Source organism: Poeciliopsis prolifica, unplaced genomic scaffold (assembly GCF_027474105.1).
Source record: "Poeciliopsis prolifica strain line A6 unplaced genomic scaffold, Auburn_PproV2 SCAFFOLD020, whole genome shotgun sequence".
NCBI lineage: Eukaryota > Metazoa > Chordata > Actinopteri > Cyprinodontiformes > Poeciliidae > Poeciliopsis > Poeciliopsis prolifica.
The window spans coordinates 1118114-1138321 of record NW_026562395.1 but is presented as its reverse complement, the minus strand read 5'-3'; the positions used below and the strand labels follow the sequence as shown (position 1 = coordinate 1138321).

The 20208-nt window shown below is 39.1% G+C and overlaps 1 protein-coding gene across 1 annotated transcript; it reads left to right on the top strand.

The window, feature by feature from the left end:
* Positions 1–3418: 3418 nt before the first annotated feature.
* rnf217 (ring finger protein 217) lies at positions 3419–20014 on the top strand. Its single transcript, XM_055044376.1, has 7 exons — positions 3419–4580; positions 11134–11355; positions 12145–12309; positions 12655–12752; positions 12841–12944; positions 14092–14163; positions 15513–20014. Exons 1-7 carry the CDS (start codon positions 3576–3578, stop codon positions 15599–15601), a joined length of 1755 nt encoding a protein of 584 aa, XP_054900351.1. The 5' UTR covers positions 3419–3575; the 3' UTR covers positions 15602–20014.
* The last annotated feature ends 194 nt before the right edge of the window (positions 20015–20208 follow it).

Here is a 20208-nt window from a genome sequence, read left to right as displayed (position 1 = left end):
TTTAAGACTTTCTTGTCTCAACAAGACGACAGAGAGACTGGGCAAAGAGTGTATCCATGGGAGAGTTTCGAGGTAACTGCTGGCCAAAAACAGCACAAAGACCTTACATTTGTTATAGAACATCTTAATGATCCCCAAGACTTTAATGATCCCCAAGACTTCAAAATATATATTCTTTAGACTGAAGAGACTAAAATACCTTTCTTAACATGTGCTTCCTGTTACATCTGGTGTAAAACTGTCAAAGCATTTCAAGAAAAAAAAAAATTCAAAAGAACAGTCAGACAAAAGGACATGTGATTTAAATAAGGCAGAAGTCTGGTTTTAAGTCAAAAGAAAGTTGAAATGAAAAGGCTACTTGCTTAAATTTGCACATGACTGCAATTGAAAATTAGTGGTGTGTTTAAAGCAACAAAAATATAGACCTGGTTGGCCAAAATCAAATTCACATTGCTGCAATAAAAACTGAGGGTGGCGAAGAAAATCTCCATTCCTCACTGCGGGGACATCCAGGAATTTTTTTCAACGTGGGTTTATGCTTTTCGCCATAAAATATGGATTTATTTACCAATGGTGCCCATAAATTAGGAGGATGCTGCAAAGCCTTACCAATAAACATTTATTCAGGGGAGTTCTGATGGAAATCCCTTTATTTCCAGAAGGTTTCTCAAGAGTGCAGCTCAAATATTTGCTTTATCTTAACTGATTTAGTACATTAAGGTGAATATTTTGGTTCTGGGTTGATTTGTTACAGTTTGCCACAGACTATAACCATGTGTGTTAGCTCCTGTTTTTATGCTGGTTTTCCCACAGGTGACTGTACATAAACTAGACAGCTGGGATTAAAGTAGAGTGTGGAGAATGAAGGTGTGCGGTGTCCTCTCTTCTCTGTTATCACCTCTGATGGCTTACAACATTTATTTTGTGTGATGTTACTTTTTCAGTGCTGCGGAGTTCACTGCTAAAATACCTGAAGCAAAATACAACAGTCAAAATTTGTAGGTCATTCATGGAACAATGTTGCTGTTGTTTTCCGCTGTTCTGGCAAAAGAACATTTAGAATAATGTTGATGATCTAAAACTCAAACATTCAATTTTATTCTGCATTTAGTCGTCCTCCAGTTCAAGTGGAACAAGGAAAAAATAAATTGGGGGTTTTCATAAGCAGTATGCTGCTTGTTACATTTAACGTTATTGAATGCCTGTTCTAAAATTCCAATTAGAACAACTAAGACCATTGACAGCAACCAAGATCCTTGCAGAGCTACCAGCCCAAATCGAGAGGCTGCTGCCAAAAACAGCAGTCCAAAAATGTGTCCATTCAATATATTTTCATTCCAATATTTGTCACTGGAATGAGATAAGACCATTTTGAGTTAGAGTGGGAGTTTTAGAGTAAAAATGATGCAATAGCAAGCAACAACCAACATTGAGCTAGACTGGTTCAAACAAAAGCTCATCTTTACAGGACTCTTGCAGCTGAAATATTTTTAAAACTCTCATAAATCACTGTAAATGTAATTTCTGCTGATAGGCGTCATCTGCCAAGCAAAGGTATCTCTCTCCTAACCCTCGTGTACACATCTCATTAGTGATAACAAACAGGCAACAGCAAGGTTTTCTTTCAGAAAACTACTAAAAGATCTTGTACGGAACAAATAGATATGCAATACAGGAAGTATAAACTGTAATGCAAAATAAAACACATATACCAAATGTGCTAACCTGATTTTCTTTACATTTATCCAAAGTGACTTACAAGGAAGGATCAACAATGCAGTTCATAACAAAAGCTGACAACAAGTTAGCTGTACATCCCTGCTAGAGTCGGCAGGGATGTATAGGAGAGTATAGGAGAACCACTGCTAATGCCACTTTCAAAATAAGGTAGGCCATATCAATTTTTCAAAGCATCCTATTTGGCATAAACATAATATTTTTCATCCAGATTTTGAATCTCAGTATGTGCAACGGATAATAAGGTGAGTGATTTCAAGAGAAAGTGACAGTGAACCATGAGTTTAAATGAAATACGCATAAAGCAAAATCCGCCTGCTTTGGAATATTTAGTCAGAGTTGAGGAGGAGTCAATGCGATCTTTTCATGTCAATAACGACCCTGGACAGTTTGGGTCATCCTGATAAGAAGGTCATCCAGCGTCAGAAATGTAAAAACTGGAGGTTCCCAAGACAAGGGAATCATTGATAATGTGGCATTCACTTTTTATATAACTAGACTTTTCATATAACTGTGTGAGAAGCACTTTTAAATTTAAACTAACTTTGTGTCATGTCAGTTTATCTTGAACAAGCTTTTTTTTATTCTAACAGTTTCATTAGAACATGTTCTTTATTATTAAAACATAATGACTGACTAGTCTTTTTAAATGGTTAACAGTTTATAATAAAAATAATAATTGAACTTTGGAAAAGTGAAGAGCTGAGGAAACCCTGTGGCGTTTTTAGTAGAGAAACACCATTGAAAAATAGGACACGCTACAGTTATGCATGCAAAGTAATAACATCAGTTATTGTCATATTGTGCCATGCAACTGCTTTGTCTGTGCTCATGAAGGTGTAGATGTCACATACAGCACATGCTATATCAGAAAACCTCACCGGGTGGTCAGGCAATCACCAAGTTTAGAAAAAAGAGAGATGACACCAGTGCAAAAAGTTATTTACTCTGTCCTTATAACACACACCACATTTTACATCCTTCATTCCAATCTATTTGGGGGAATATTGTACCTGACAGGAATTGATTTTCTGCCAAATGTTGTTCTCTCAATGTGTGACTCTCAAAGAAACGTTTTTAGATTTTCCAGTGTGTGGAAAGCACACACTGTCCAGAGAACTCCAATAACTTAACAATATTAATGAAAGTAAAACACAAACAGTATAAGAATAGCATTAAACAGAAATAAACACTTCACTTCAGACAAATACAAGCAATTTTTGAAATCTTACATAGAAACCAGGCAAAATAAAATAAATTACACAGTAATAATTAACTAAAGGTTAAGAAATTGTGAAGTAAACATTTTTATTTACTATTTTAAAACTTTTGTCTACATTTAGCAAAGGACAAGGGCCTGTAACTTTTTCAATTCAATGCTGGCATTTTTGCTCTCACTCCTACTAAATGAGATGCGTCCTGGAAGGGAGGAGACAACAATAGGAGGGTAGGAAGGAAAGAAGGAAGAAATGAGAGAGGGGACTAACAAACAAACAAGGCCAGAAGAGATTGCATAAGGCAAAAAAAAAACAACAACAATGAAGAACAGAGTTTTAAAATGTTAAGGTCAGTTTTGTACTTTTCCAGGTAACACTGTATCTCGTAGTTACTGTGGAACCATTTTTTCCTGATCTGATCCAGCTTTACAGTCGACTCTTGGTTGCAGTAACTCCTTTCGCCGCTAGGTTTCCCATCGGCCTATCAACGCTCTCCTCGGCGCTTACGACAAAATCGGGAAGCAGAGAGCTGCTGGCTTTGTTTTGTTTTGGTAGTAGGAGTTGGAGGAGCAGAGGAAGGCCGACAGACGGAGGTCCTCGAGGGGTAGACCCGCTCGCTAAATGGGGAGAGCTAAATCGGGGATGGAAGATGACGAACCTCTAGCTGACGCCTGCGAGATGCCGAGCTTTATAAGCAATTTCGAGGAGGGAAGGGGGAAATTGTCCCGCAACCAGCCGACAGGAACTTCCATCACGGACGGGGAAGTTGAGATGCCAGTAGGGGGCCTGAACCGAGCTGTCATCCGTTCAAACTCCAGGTTGTCCCTCGACGGAGGCGACGGGAGGACGTGGAAGAGGAGAGGCGAGGGAGAGAGGGATGCGGAGGGCAACAACAACAACAACTGCAACAGCGGAGGAGTCGGAGCAGCAGGGAGGAGGAGGAGGGCGAGCGCTGTGGAGGTTCTGAGGAGGAATTTCGGTGATACCAAGTCGCCCTCTCGCTGTTTTAGTGCGAAAAGTCGGATGCAGAGCGGAGTGGAACATGGAGCCGGCGGAGAAAGTGGTAATAACGAGTGTAAGGACGCAGATGGAGCAGAATGCGGCGAGTGTTTAAAGTCGAACGTGGAGACGGGAGGAGCCGGTGATAAAAACGAGCTGCCTTCAAACGAGTTGACGACTTCAGATGTTACGGGAGTTAAATATTTAAAGGACAGAGAAAAGTGCCACCCTAAAACTGAAGACGACAGCAACACTGTGACTGTAAGTGAGTCATTTAGTGCCAAAGAGCACGTCTACTGCACGGTATACTGTATTGCCAGCGACACTCATCGGACAGATGCTGAAATCACGGACCGCTACGATGACGCCGCCACATCTGACGACACAGAGACAGACTTGGAGACTGTAAAGGTGGGGGAACCGGGCACCGAACCGGTGCTGTACACGCTGGATGACCTGGTGGACCCGTTCGGGAACATATCCCACCGCCTGGATGGGGTGCAGGCCGGCGCGGAGAGTCAGACAGAGGATTGCCGGGTGTGCCTGGAGGAGAAACCCATCGCATCCCTGCCCTGCTGCGGGAAGGCCTTGTGTGAGGAGTGTCTGAAAATCTACGTCAGCTCCCTGGTTGGTTTTTCTAGCAGTGGCGTTTCTTTCTTGAGCCCATTATTCTGCACCCCGTCATACAAGTCCAGCTCAGTAAATTAAAATATAACCAGTAACTAATTTCTCACGGCCTGGTCAAAGAGTACGGGTAATTTGTTGTTCTCATGATGACTTATCAAGAGATACAACTTTATTGTCCACCAAGGTGGAAATTTTCCTTCCAGTCTCTAAACGTAAAATGGAAAAGACTCATACAATCACAGTATCAACTATTTCTACATAGAATCAAACGCTTTCCTTAATTTGTGATGTATTGGTCACAAATGAAAACAAAGCATTAATTTTCTCAAATAACAGAATATTACACAAGGACACTGAAATAGGATATTTAATGCAGAAATACACAATAATTCAATAATGAGAAGGACTTTTGCGTAGCAGATAGGCACTGACACTCCTATCTCCACAAGGAAGGCGGGAAAAGATGCCTTTTAACTGAGTACTTTATCCTGGCATATTCATAGAAAGTAGAGTGGAAGGAAAAACTGTGGTTGAAAATGTGTACAAGCATCACAGATATTGTGCAGCAAAGCCATTCATTATTTTTTGGAAGAGTCACAAGTTGTGAACTGCAGCTGGAGTCAGTGTTTTTAAATTTTTTTAGAGCCACTACACAAAGATGTATTCTGGATATGTGCTACTACCGCCTTGAGGTAAAGGCACTCCTGAACAAGTTATACAACCAAATGTTTTGCCTTGGTTAGGGAGATAAAGTGCTGGACTGTTACATAGTGGCCCAAAGTTTTCTTTTCAGATGAAAGCAAATTTTGCATTTCATTTGGAAAGGAAGGTCATGGAGTCAGGAGGAACAGTGGAGAGTCACAGAATCTGACATTTTGTTGCATCTTAGTTGCACCACAGGCTTATCATCTCCATGCTGTGCTGATACAGCAGGTCCTACACAAAGACTATGTTTTTTAACTACTGTGTGCTGGCCTTGTATTATACATGTTTTAAATTTTTCAAAAGGAAGGCTGCTATTTTTGTTTTTTTTAAATGCCCATTCAAACAAGTGGTCTTATGTAATATTTAAATTTTCTGAGAAAAAAGTATTGGGATTTTCAAAAGCTGTAAAACAGAAACACCAAAATTTAAACTCTTGAAATATATTAATTTCTGAAAAAATGTATGTACCTGACATATGTTTGCTGTCCCATCAGCAAACATATAAATCACTGTGATAAATTATTATCGCAACAACAATTTAATGATATTAGCATTTCGGAACTGCAGCTGTGTACAAGTATTTATGTATCAGTACAATTACACAATATTGAATTTATGAGAATAAGATAAGCTCATAATATTGTTTTTATCAACTTTAAAGACATACGTTATTTTCTCTTATTTTTTAAAAATAGTAAGAATGCATTCATTTTATTTTCAGACAGTATTTCCAGAGTCCATAATCATTGTAGAATAATTCAACCAAAGGGACTGATATACAGAGCAAGCAAGCGTGACTTAGCGATGTGACTTCAGGGTCTGCTCTAGACTTCGGATACTTCACTTCCTACAGATTCTGTGGTAATTTATGCAGGAAACCTAATCTGCTCTGGTGCAGGCTGGGTTTCCAGATTAGAGGTCAAGAGCATTAAGCACATCTCTCAACCAATCAATACGCTGAGAGCAGTGAAAGGTGAACGAGATGATAATGCAAAAACAAAATTTCCCTTTTTGTTCTCAGAGTGTTATTGGGCCTATAAGCAGAGCTCATAACTATGTAGCTAAAACAGAGACAATTTCCTCTGAAGTTTGGTACCGTTAGAAGCTGAAGATCAAGAAATGAAACACTTTTCAATGTCAGGGAATTTTTATACTGTTAAACATATCTATATTAATCTAAATTTAAAAGTACAATGTGTCATACTCTTCAAATGGTGGTCTTTGTACATTTGAGTTAAAATTACAAATCACCTTTAGCACCTTTTATATGACACTGCAGAAACTGAACCAAACATGCAAATACAAGACATTAGACACATTTGTGCTTGGATCATTTAACTGCAATTTTAGTCTGCTTTTTATGATGTGTATTTGTTAGCTTTTCCTGGTAATTACTTCCTCCACGCTTCTCCTTTGTGATTGGTCCTCTCTTTGCCGGCTGCTCCTGTTTTCCAAGCACACATCCCTGTGTTGTCCTGCAGCATAGACAGCTAGCTTGGCGATACATCTGAAAGCACAGTTTTCAGATGTATCGGCGGATCTTTTAAAGAAAACCTCAATATGTTGAATCCGCGATGTTGAATAGGAACTATGTTTGATCTATTTTTGAATCTAGCCTCAATTTAATGTTATAAAATTGAAGAAGATTGGTTTTGCTAAGTAGATCTTAAATTGAGTTCTGATGAGAGTAGAATAATGCTGTCCCAATTTGTTTAAAAATGATAAAGGTATCCCTTAAATTAGCACAAAATTAAAGTCTTTTTAATAGAGCGATGCACTGGTTGAGCCATACTGTCCATCTCCATATTGGTGTCGTGATGGTTTCTGATGGCGTTTGAGGATCCGTTCCTGGATAGGTAGGGAAAAGGAGGGTTGCGGTCGCCTATGTTATATACAGTCGCTGCTGAGAAATATCCAGCAGCTGGTTGATGACTCTTAGAGCACGTTCTTCTTTGTCACGCTTTCATACGCCATATTTAGCATCCCAGAGGCATTTGAGTCCGGCCTTCAGTTTTGGGAAATTCACCAGAAGCTGACCCCACATGTTTAAAATACTTAGTAGAATATCAAGATTAAGAGGCCGACCTAAGCTGTTCAGTATTAACTAACAAGTGCAGGACTGTGTTATGAAATATTAACTAGGAAGTTAGAAGTCAGCACCTGAAGGTCTCTTTGTCTTGTGACAAATACATATTTTGTGAATCTAGGTCAAGAAACCAGAAGAAGCTCAAACAGTTTATATCACAGCCGACTTTAGAAACTGTGGAGCTCCTTCAGATCCTGGTTCCAAATGGTTTGCTTTTATTCTGAAGTTCATGATCTGATGCTGTTAACACTTGAACAAAGCGACAGATGAGGGCCCATAGTCTTCTAGATTACATCCTAAAGACACATCTTATGTGTTGATGCCTGGAATATTTTTGTTGGCACTCCAGCAGAACCATTTTTCCAGTAATTTAGTGTGATAAATCAAGCATATTAATAACCGATAGGTGAAAATCCACTTCCTTTAATAAGCATTTTGCAGTAGAATAAACATCTGCTCTTACTTTACACCTCTCTGGATTGAGCCTTTTATTCTTTAAGCCTCCCCTCTGCCATGAGATGGTATCTTCCAAACCCTTTCCCTGGTTCAATAAACATTTCCCAGATCACTCAGGCCCCATGGAAGTTGCAACCATTGCTCTAATCTCCTTTAATCTGTTTATATAAAACAGTTTAATCAGTCATTTGAAGTAGATTTTGTCTGCTGTTGTGCTACTTTGATAGCAGGTCGTGAATAATAATACAGTCACAGCCAGAGGTGCGCCATCTGATAAGCAAGCCAAAAATGAAAATAGTCATGAAAAAACTTGCCTGGAGGCGGTGTTCTTACTCTGGCGAATGGACTGCAGGCTGATTTTAGCACACAGGCTGGGTGTTGAGCATATAGAGTAAGCATTATGTCAGAGAGGGTTGGTGGAGAAGGGGTCGTGCTTGTTTAGCTCCAAAACTCATGTTTCAGCAGTGATTAAAGCTGCAAAATACTTGCTATTTTTTAGCCTCTTCATACCGGTGGAATATTTTCAGAGAATACTTATTATTCAGTAATATCCTACCACACAACACATTCCTCATTATCAGTGGTTTCAAGCAAAGATGAAGCCAAATGGAAAAAAAAAAAAATATGTGGAAAAATTTGACCTATTGTCACAACCGACCCAATTGATCAGATAAATTTTCCATCAACAATTAATCAAATGCAGAAGCTTTAGCAGTTTGCTGCTTGGGAGCATACACTGTATGGTAACACAATTTCAAAACGGAAAGAGATCTGAATTAGTGTAAGAGAATCAATTTTTACTAACCATTAAAATCAGTCAGTTGCATCTTTTCCAAGGAATTTGTTGTGTATTTCTTTGGAGTTAGATAGATTATTAACTACAGGCAATCACTTAATTTAGCCACCAGTCTTTCTAAAGCAGACATCCCATGAAATCCATACAAGAAGCCCAGATAAAGTGCACATTAAATGTTACAGTTCATCACAATACAATAACAAAGACTGGAGAATACCTACTTGTTTAAGATGGGATAAAACTATGTCCAATGAAAACTTTTCCTGGTGCAGGGACTTGGGTACAAAGTCCACAACCATTTACTACATTCACATTTAGAACCAGTGTTTGCACAGAATATCAAGTTTTTACCCGTTTTCAGCAACTATGAACTCGACTGTGTAATATCTTAAACAAACTCCCCAACAGAAGTGTTGCAGTGGCCCAGTCAAAGTCAATACCTTCCTGTTACAGAAAAGCTGTGTCGGAACTAAAGAGAACTAGTCGTAAACAGATACTTGCGAACCGCGATAAACCAAATCAATTTGGGACAAAATTCCTCCGTAATGGGGGTGAGCTGATGAAGTCATGCAGAAAACGGCAGCTTGAAACTATGACTGCTAAAGGTTAATGTAAGACCTGCTGAATCCTGGGAGGAAATCGATTTCCACTCGCAGCTTTTTGTTTTGAGCTTTGTTTTTGTTCAATAAATAATCCTAATGGGAAATATGTTGTGTAAGGTTGGGGTTGGATTTAGCTAAGAATAACTCATCTCCGTTCTTGTGTGAAACGAGAGGCTACGAGAGGGGTCACTGTAGGTTAAATGTCAGTTTTATTTAACATTGGATCATGCAGGGCCCTGTTGGAAGTCGCACAATAAAAATGCCTTTTATTGTTCCAGAAATCAAAATCTATTTCAGGAGTCAACCATGTCTTATCAATATTTCTGGTTGCAGCATATTATGTTGACCTAGTTTGATTCATGCCGTTGATGCAAAATATTTAGCACCCGTTATCTAAGGCTGAACACATTCGGCCTCATATCGCACTGTCCACACAATGTGGCGCGTGTTTGTGAGAAGAAACCCGTCGAACCAGTCCCACCAGGCAGTGCCCTGTTGTATTTGAAAACAAACGACACGGCTTTCAGGCCTGCAAGGATAGAGGTACATAGTCAGTAAATGGTGCTTATTATCTTCATAAGCTTGGATGCGTGTGTGTGTATGTCTGTGTATGTCTGTGTGTACTTATGCACAGGTTCCAAAGCAAACATTTAGCATGGCTCCATGAAAGGGTGCAGATATTTTCCAAGAACCACAATCTCCAGGGGGATTGGTGGACAAGTGTAAGAAGTTGATAGAAATGAATATGATTCATAAAAGAAAGAATGGACATAGAAATGATTAGATCCTGTGAGACGGCTAAAAGACAGCAGGGCAGTAAGTGATAAAGGACTGATGAAGACCTGATTCCCCTACTTTTGATCTTCACTGTTTGGTCACAGGGTAAGATTACTGTGCCTTTCTAATATCAGCTTTGGTAAGTTGATTTGCAGTGGTACCATGCTTTTTCGATTTTTGCGAGATGGGATCTCAAGATACTCTTTAAGATTTTAATTTGAGTCATTGATCTGGTGTGTGTATGTGTGTTTTTTTTTTTTTATTCTAATGATGCTGTTTGTCCACCAGCGTTCTATAAGGGTGCATTCACATCAGTCCTATTTAGTTTCCTTTACTCAAACTCTAGGTTGATTGGCTAGAAAACCTACTTTGTTTGGGGATGTGTTAACGTGCAATCAAACTCGAATTTGGTCCAAAAAACAAACAAACTCTGGTCTGACTACAAACCTCTGAAATGTAACAAATGTTTCAATTTTGGTCACTGATCGAACTGCAGCTATTGGACTATCAGGTGTGAAAGCACCTTAGAAACCTCTGAGGCCTTCAGAGAACAGTCACACACAGTCAGATTAATAATTAGGCAATTTCCGTAAATGATTTTTTGTATTAAGTTTTAGATTTTTTTTTTTAGGGTTTTTATAATACAAAAGTACACATGTATGGAAAAATTATGCATCAAATGCCACTTGGGGCTAATAATTTCATGAAAATGGAAAAAAAAAAAGTAAAAAAGTTCAAGTGGTATGAATAGTTTTTTATATACGTGCCTGTCTGACTAAATTATTGATCAACTCTAGTGCATGAAATTATAAAAAAATATTCCAACAAATTTTGTAGTAAAGCACACTAAAATATCAGACCTCACATTTGCATATTTTTGTCTTCCACGCTGTTTCAGTCACCATGCCACTTAATCTACTTTGCACTCCTTAAATTCTGGGGTAAATTATTCACTAGGTTTTGCGAAGTCATTCAACATGTAGAAGCTTCCTAGTCAGACAACCCCACAGTGGCCAAACCCTCACACTCATACATTGAACAGCTGATGCTGCAGAAAAGACCATAGATGCCTTGCTTTTCATTGAAATTTGCAGCTTAATTTTTTTATTATTGTTATTTTCTTTATTTCAGGTGAAGGAGGGCAATGTCGTTATCAACTGTCCAATCACGGAGTGTACCGGCACCCTGGAGGAGGGATTAATAATTTCCCACTTGAGCAGGGAAGGGGTGGTAAAGTACCGCTACTTTTTGCAGCTAAGTCAGCTGGACTCAAGCACAAAGCCCTGTCCCCAGTGCAGCCACTTCACCTCTCTGAAGGAAAGCAGCACGAACCGCAACGACCACAAATACAAGGTAAGATTGCACGCTCGCCTCTGACTGTTTAATAGAAAAAAAACAAGCAACAAGGTATGGCTGCGAACAGGGACCTGTGCGGCAGGCTTTTGTCATTTCTAACAATCACCGGGAAATGACTCCAGTGGATTTGATTGTGTTTCTGTCCACATCAAGCATTAACATACATTGACAGGTCTGTTTTTCCGGTCTAATTGCCAGTTAACTTGCATTTCCACCTGCCTCCAGTGGCCACTTGTGGTCACTTGTGCGCTGCATGTGAACAACAAACACGATATTATTGTATCTAATACATGGTTTCAATCTAATATTTTAGTAAGCAAGGTAGCAAAACCCAGAACTCTCTTACTTGAGGATGTTAAAACATTCTGTGGATGAGGTAATGCATAGTTAGGGAGTTTCAGGTCTGCAATGTGCTCTCCACTCAGTGGGACTGGACTATCCTGATTAGCTCCCTTGAATCACCTCCATTAACCAATGCAGATGAGCAGCAACTCCCATGTGATGACTTCATCTCTAAGCCCAAGACCAAATACCCTACAGGAAAGTTAATCGGATCTGCTTGTGTCTGGGATTTTGCTCTCCTGTTTAATGATCAATATATCAATGCTAAAAGTGAGGACTGAGATGTCAAAGAATGAAAGAAACTATAAGTAACCACGTCTAGGTGTATAATAAATATAATGTGCTTGGTTGTTTTTAATGAATTCCCTTCTGTTCTCGTAATCCCTTTCAATACATCCATTGAAGTCTTTAAAATTGTTTCATCGTCCTGCTTTCCTGCCGTAGATCCAGTGCATCAGCTGCCAGTTTGTGTGGTGTTTTAAATGCCACGCGCCCTGGCATGATGGAATCAAGTGTCGTGACTACATTCAAGGGGATAAGCTGCTACGAACCTGGGCGAGTGTCATCGAGCATGGGCAGAGGAACGCCCAGAAGTGTCCACGGTGCAAGGTGATAGCTCAGAGCAGTGTTTTGGGTTGTAGATCTCGTGCTGATTTTGCATTGTAAGCTGGATCCGGATGTGGCGTCGGTTGGGAAGTTGATTGATTAAACATGGGAGTGATATAGAAAACTGAATCATTAAAGGTTTGACAGCCTGAAAACTGGGAAGGGATGATGGATGAACTGCTGGTGGGAGGGAACACATGTGGAACAGATGAGTAACAATCTCCTACGTCGAAAATCGGATCCTGCTGCATTAGAGTTATTGTATTATCTGTACAACATCTTGTCTTTTGATTCAAATTTGATTAACTTGACTTTTTTTTTTTGTCTTTATTCGTCTCTTCTCTTTAGATCCACATCCAGCGAACAGAGGGCTGCGATCACATGGCCTGTTCCCAGTGTGGCACTAACTTCTGTTACCGCTGTGGAGAGCGTTACCGAAGCCTCAGGTTCCATTCTCTCTGCTGCTTTTCACTCTGGCTGCTCCCTTTGTCTGTTATCCCCTTTCTGAGTCCATCTTTCGCGATCTTGCGACAGATTCTTCGGGGACCACAATTCCAACCTCAGTGTGTTTGGCTGCAAGTACCAATTCTTCCCTGATCGGCCCCACGTCAGGCGGCTACTTAGAGGCTCGGTTTTTGGTGAGTATTCATTCAGCTATTTTAAACTCTTCGTTGCTCTTGTCAGTGACAACTACACAAATAGTTCATTGAAATTTTTTTCAGGTCATGCACCATAATAAACCCACTCCTTTTTACCCAGTCAAATCAGGAGAGGGCTATAGTCATAAAAAATGAAAAAAATTGCTCCTAGAGTTTCAACCCCTATATTTACATAGACAAAACAAAGGGACACATAGCACTTTTATTTATTCATGTTTAAGATTTTACATTTAATCTTTTTCTGGTACTTCATAGAATTACATTTTTAAACTGTATAATAATAAGTTACACTTTTTAGTTATGGCTCCAGAAGCTTCTCAGCAGTTTGCAGGAATTTTGTCCCGTGCTGAAAGCAAGCAGATAAATAAACTGTCAAGGCTGATTCTAATCAATCTAGTCGTTCTTACTGTCCATAATTTACAGAAAACATAGAAACTTATGTTGTATGTTTTTTTAAAATTCACAAACTTATGTCTGACAATCTTGCAACATAGTAGATAGGGTAAAATCCGCCTGTAACAATATTCTTTAAATAAAGCCCAAAGTTTTAGCAGCATAGAGTAAATTTACCTTATTTTAATGGTATGTTCACCCAGAGGCATTTTTCATACCTAACACAATTTTGCCTTAATCTATTAGGTTTAGTGCAATAGTTATGCAAATGTATATCAAATATAACAGATCAGAACTTTGCCAATATTGATTTACACATGACTTTAAACTTTGAATTTCTTTACTTGCTTTTTGTGGCTTGTCTTGCCAATTTTTAATGAAAACAATGTGACATTTCGCTTTAAAATTCTCAGATGTAACTTTTGTTCCTCTCTGCACCACCTGCATAGCATTCTGTCCTGAACCAGATAAGATCTTGCACGATTCTGTCTTAGTTATGATAATTAACAAGTTATCAGATCTGTGAAGCAGTGAGAGTCGGAGAAGCTGGAATCTTGACACAATTTTCTTAAACTCGCCATAAAAAATGCACAGTTATCTCAGCGGGTGGCCGCCAGTTTTACCCCATAGCAGGAGTCATTTGCACATTGCAGCTCTGATTTTGGATTTAATGAGAAGGCAGAGCCGATCGTTGGTTGTTGCAGTAACCTTTCTCCTTCTTCTCTCTTTGCAGCTGCTAAATCGCTGTTAGCTCCGCTGGTCTTCGTGCTGATGATAGTAGTCGGAGCTCTCGCTCTGGTGATAGGTAACACAGCTGCACACATGAACACACGTGCACCGGCCAAACACTTCCTCGCTAAATGCCTCATGTGAACAAGAGAAACATAACGCTTTCTCGGCGTAGCAAACCAGCTGCTCTGCTGATGTTGTAGATTCAAACCGCAACTAGCCTCTGATGATGGTTTTCTTGGATTGCATTTACATCGTCATCATCAGAGGTGACACTGACTCATTTGTTGGGGTTCACTGGGAGCTATCGATGCTTCAGCTGATCTGTAATCAGTGTTAATCTTTTTACTCTGTTGGTAAATCTGACAGATGATCTTCTGAACACTAATGTGCTTTGATGGAAGATTTATATTTGCTTTAATCCAATTAGCTTTGTGCTGCTGTCGTTCTACTTATTAGCTCAATAAATTTTTCATGTGCGGGATAAGCATGCGTGTGGAATAATCGAATTAAATCCTTATAATCACATGTTCATGTCGTTAAAAATTGTGTGTCCTTATATTCTTATATATGGTAAAGCTGGAAAAGTATTTGCCCCAATTATATCACACAGAAAATTAATACCTAAGCAGTCCTAAAAATTTGTATTTGATTTATTACAAACAACGTTTAACTATGCTAAGCTATCCAAATCAACCTGGTGTTGTGAAGTCACTTAAAAGAACTCGGAAATAGATCCATTATCCACAAATGGAGAAGACATGGAACATCGGCAAACCGTCCCAGGAGTGGCCAGCCTGCAAGAATAACTCCCAGAGTGCATCTGTAACTCATCCAGCAGGTCACAAAAAAACCTAGAACAACACCCGACCTCACTTTCCTCAGTTTAGGTCAGTGTTCATGATTCAGCAGTAAGAAAGAGCGATTGGGCAAAATGGCTTCTGCGCGCAAAAGAGTTCCCCGGAGAAAACCACAGTTGACCAAAACATCTGTGGTTTTGGCTCATCTTAAATTTGCTGGAAACATCGAGACCATCCCCAAAACTTGAGAAAATATTTCCCGCCAAATCACAAAAGTGATTAAAAATTAAACTAAACTAAAACAGCATTTCAGCAGACAAAAATCAAACAGAAAGTCAAACATGGTGGTGGCAGTGTGATGGTGTGGAGCGCTGTACCATATAATCCTGAAGGAGATTGTCCGGCCATCAGTTTGTGACCCAAAACTCAAACCCCGTTAGGTTATGCAACCGTTTCGGTTTGGTTAGTTTTTTTCTCTTAATAAAGTAAATTGTCATTTAAAAACTAACTTTTGTAGTTCATCAGTTTATCATTGAAAACAGAAGAAATCTTTTAGAAGGCTGATGCTTTTTCACACCACATCTCTACTAATTGGAAAATGTCAATTCTCTTCCGTTCCCTGTAGGTTTGTTTGTTTTCCCCGTCTACTACTTTTGTAAAAAGAGGAAGAAGGAGCAGGAGCAGCAAACCCGAGGCTCCGTGCGCTGGATCTAGCCCCCTCCTTTCCGAGAAAAGGCCGACACCCACATCTCCTCAGGGACGGATGCGCCAGCCTGAGACACGAGAAAACTCAGAAGAATCAGACTTCACAAAACAAACACGGGCTGTTGGAGTGGTACTTTCTTGCAGCGGAGTGAGCCCTTGACAATTGCACACCGACACATGGAGTTTATTTATATTGCATGAGACTGCTGTTGAAATATGAAGGCTGGATGTCGAAGCAGAAGAGCAACCCAAATCTATTTGGACCGAATTATGGGGCAACAAGAGCATAGTAAAGAAAGAATTGTGGTCAGGTTATAGCACACGCTCTCCACGTTTGTTTTTATTATTGTTATTATTATTATTTTGCCTCAGATTTAATGACGAATAACACAATCCAAATTGAAAAATTGAAGTTTTATGATTGAAGGAAGCTTTGGGAGTGTTGGATAAACAAACTTTCCATACACTCATCATGGGGATAAATGTCATCAGTAATTCTGGGCTTTTGCAAAGTTCTCATGTTGTCAAGAAGCCCAACTATTGGCTTAATTCTGGCCCTTTTTTTTCATATCAGAAAAAGGTTTTATAATCAGATGAGGCAGAGACTGAGCTGTCCGGTCTTAATTATAAGAAGCGTCTTTAGAGAATTCAGGATGAGGCTCGTAAACCTCTGGACTGATAAAAGAACAATTCACAATCATTATGAAAGGCCTATAATTAATATGACATGCAGGGAAGTGATGATTGTATGTAAGCGTCTAACCAGAGCCGTTGGAGAGCAGCAGAGACATGACAGACAAATTATTCTCAATGCACTTCTTCATCTTTCGCTAATCTAGTCGGGAACGAAAAGTTTTCGAGTCTCACTTAGGAAGATGATGTGAAAAAAAGTCTAGTGAGACCTGAGATAAATTTGGATCATAACTTCTCGCCATAAGGTCTGAAAATCAGTCGGGTGTGTGCGCCCAGTTCTGGAAATTGTGGTTGAGTCCTGATTGAACGCTGAAAGCAGGAACCCCTTCCACCTGGTCTGTGTTCTGAGGCTCTGTCTGTCTTTCCATCCGTTTTCCGCTCTGATACCAGACGTAATCCCTGCTCCGCCTGCTTTCCGTGTCATCAAAAACGACTACAAAAAAAAAAAGGCGGCTGTGCCAAAACAAAATGCTGAATGTGGTGCAACATACAATTGATCTGGTTGGTCGCTGTGTTGTTTTGTTATCTTTTAGGGTTTAGCATGTTTTGTACTGTTGCTCTCCTGCCATTGCGTTCATGCTGTCTGAACTTTTTCACATTTTTTCAAGTAACCAAACATTGCGGAAAGAAAAATGATAGATAGTTGTAATTTAACAAAAAAAACTTCTGAAAAGTGCGACATGCATTTAAAATCTACTTTAAATGAATGTCACATTTGTTGTATTATGAGCTGTAAGACAACAGATTGTCTTCAGTCAGAGGCTTCTTCAGATTTGCTTCTTCAGATTATGGGGCAACAAGAGCATAGTAAAGAAAGAATTGTGGTCAGGTTATAGCACACGCTCTTCACGTTTGTTTTTATTATTGTTATTATTATTATTTTGCCTCAGATTTAATGATGAATACAGACTGCTTCAAGATATCCTTCCTGCCCACAGACACCATCATGTACAATAAATCTCTGAGAAACATCAAAAATAGGAGTCACAACATTTATTTTCCTTTTGCAATTAATTCTTTTATTAATATTAATTGACACTGTATTTTACTTGGTGGTATCAGACCGAATGGGCGAAAAGCAAATGTCTGCCACCTTTTTCAGATTTTTTTACATATTGTTGTCTTCTTTACTCAAACTCAGCTTCCACATGCTTGGTGCAGGCCTATCCCATAAAATCAAAATAAAATAGCTTGACAAAATGTGAAAAAATTCAATGGTTCTGTAGTTGTAGTTGTACCTCCTGGGGAGACAAAGTTAAAAGTCGAAATGTAGGTTATGTGCAGATGAAAAGGTGCAGAGAATGATCGATTGAAAAAAACAACAAACAAAAAAAACTTTCCTTTCTATTTATCATTCACAGCCTGGTTAGTGCTTTATCAATGAGTCCAACAGGGTTTTTTTTTAATAGAGTTATTATTTCTAAGATAGTCAGATTTCATAGTGTATGAGATGTGATCCAGGAGGACTGGTTCTTTTTATGAACCTGAAATATTTTTTTAAACTTTGAAGGACGAATGTAAGTCTCTGCCAGGGAATCGATTTCAAAAGGTTTAAAGGTCAGCTGGCGGTCTCTTATCGCAGGCCTCTCTCTGAATTTTAAGAACGTTTTATTTAAAAAAAAGAAAAAGAGGCTAACCATCTTTAAGCTTTAGGATTCTGTGAACAACAAATTTAAAGCCATTCATGCCTATCCTTTTAACGATCTGCTTTTGTTTCCTTGCTCTCTCACTTGGAATTCGCAGAAGGAAGCTGAAAATTGATGGCCGAGTTGTGTCACTGCACCGGTAAATCTGTAAATGTTGCAGCTCTGCATCTGCTCTCAAGGATTAATGACATCAATTTGAGAAGAAAAGGCAGGATTTATCTTTGTGCTTTTCTTTTTTTTTTTTTGTCAGGAAAAAAAAAGAAAAAAGCTTTTAGTTGAGCTTTATCCCAGGGACATGACACATTTTCTAGATCTGGGCTGTTAAGAAGCGTCAAATAAAGTTACACTGTAATAACAGAGTTCACAACGTACACTCACATTATATCCCTGCACGTTGCTTTCTGTAGTTTTTTTGTAGTCCTGTAGGTTTGGGTTGAATCCTCTCTCAGGGAGTTTGTTTGTGTTCACTGGACCCAGATCCCAACCCGGACATTAGCTGTGCCAAAGAAATTGCTGAACAGCACCGTGGACTCTGAATGCTTCCTGGTAGGCTTGCCAGCTGCTGCCGCGCTAAACATATTGGATTCCAGGAAGCAAAGTGCACTGCGGCTTCAAAAAGAGATCAGAGTTGTGTTTTAGTGTTGCCAACGCTGACTCTCTCTCCCAGCCTGACTCAGCTGGATTGTGAACTCTTTGTTGGGGGTGAGAGGGATGAAATCCATGATTGAGAAGCAGAATAATAAAAACAGGCATATGTGTTCACAAGACAGAAATTGGAAACTGTACAACCCTCATTCCCATGTACCTTAATAACAATCGTACTGCTCCACTAGTTCTGCACTGTCATGTTTAACAGCTGCTTTTTCAAGGTATTATTTATAATGAACATGTGCGTCTAAAACTGTCCCCCTTTAGATAAACATCATTGTAATTTTCTAGATTCCTTCTGCAGAGTCAATGACATTGTTTTTTTTTTTTTGTTTTTTTTCAGTGCCATTTAACCAGAAGGTTGTCCTTTACAGCGCCTTACAAAAATTCCCGTACCAAATTTTTACAATGTATTTTACTGGGAATTGATGTGAAGACGTCTTCATAAAATCTTAAATGAAATACACAAAGGAATAGAGTTGCATGAGGAAAAATGTTTGAGAGGTATGAAAACTTTTGCAAACTTTTGCAGACCGTATTTGGACTTTCCCCACCTTTGAAATTATAATTGTGCTAACTCAGCTTGTAAACTCGTCGTGAAATTTGAGAAACAAAACCTACTTCCTTGGATAATATCTTTCTATATTTGATATTGCATTTTATGATAAAGTTTTTCCTTTGTTTTGTCATAGTTGATACAAATGAGTGAGATTATGCAGGGCTGCTGAGATTTTGAAGATGTGTTTTAGAGAGTTGCAGAATGTATCACACCCTGGCCTTTTATTTGGCATTTATTAAGCCTTCATCCTCAACAAATTAATACAGTCATGCATCAAAACATGATCAAACTTATGTAAAACGACTTTGAGATAGATTTAGAATCTTGTAGCTGACTGCTCAGTAATCAAAGGCAATAAGTTTAGGTTGACGTCCCAAAACCACAATCCGGGTGTAGTCCGTATCCAAAACCCGCCTGTAAATTTGAACGTATAACAGTCACTTTATTTCGGCTCATGTTTTTCTAACTTGCACTTTGAGCCCTGCCTCAAACATTAAATGGTCTGTGAAGGAGGAAGTGTTGCAGAAAAATGTGCTGCTTTCAGTTAATTAAATGTCTGCGTATGGAGCTGTACGACCTTTGAAGATGTTGTGACTTCTAAACCGGTGAAGGTGGATTGATCAGTAACCTCAGGATGGGATTTCACCTCTTGAACATGCAAATCTGTTGGAACAATAGCAGTGTGTTTATATGTATATGTCAATGTTGTTGTTTTCAGTTATCTCTTGACAAAGACATGTTAAAGATAACTCCACCCTCCCCAAATGCTGCCACTCTCAAAGATTATCTGCTGATATTACTGTTGCTAACTTAGCAAAGGCACAAACACTCTTTTATCAAAGAATCTGAAGGACAATAAACAGAATGCCAAATGTGGCTGTGTTTGTTTGTTTGTTTGTTTGTTTGTTTGTTTGTTTGTTTGTTTTTTCCTTGATGTACAAGACTTGAATATTTTTGCTGTCACAATTGTGATTGCATTTCTCCATCAGTAGGGGTCATAATTGCACATTTTTACTGAGCACTGCAATTACAGTTAGCCTGAAAATGCAAAAACAGTGCCTACAAAATAT

What these genes read in the sequence shown, in the direction of transcription:
- rnf217 (XM_055044376.1), top strand. Translation starts at nt 3,576, where the DNA reads ATGGGGAGAGCTAAATCGGGGATGGAAGATGACGAACCTCTAGCTGAC. An exon ending in AAATCTACGTCAGCTCCCTG is followed by an intron (nt 4,581 to 11,133) that starts GTTGGTTTTTCT and finishes TCTTTATTTCAG; the next exon opens with GTGAAGGAGGGCAATGTCGT. An exon ending in GCAACGACCACAAATACAAG is followed by an intron (nt 11,356 to 12,144) that starts GTAAGATTGCAC and finishes TTCCTGCCGTAG; the next exon opens with ATCCAGTGCATCAGCTGCCA.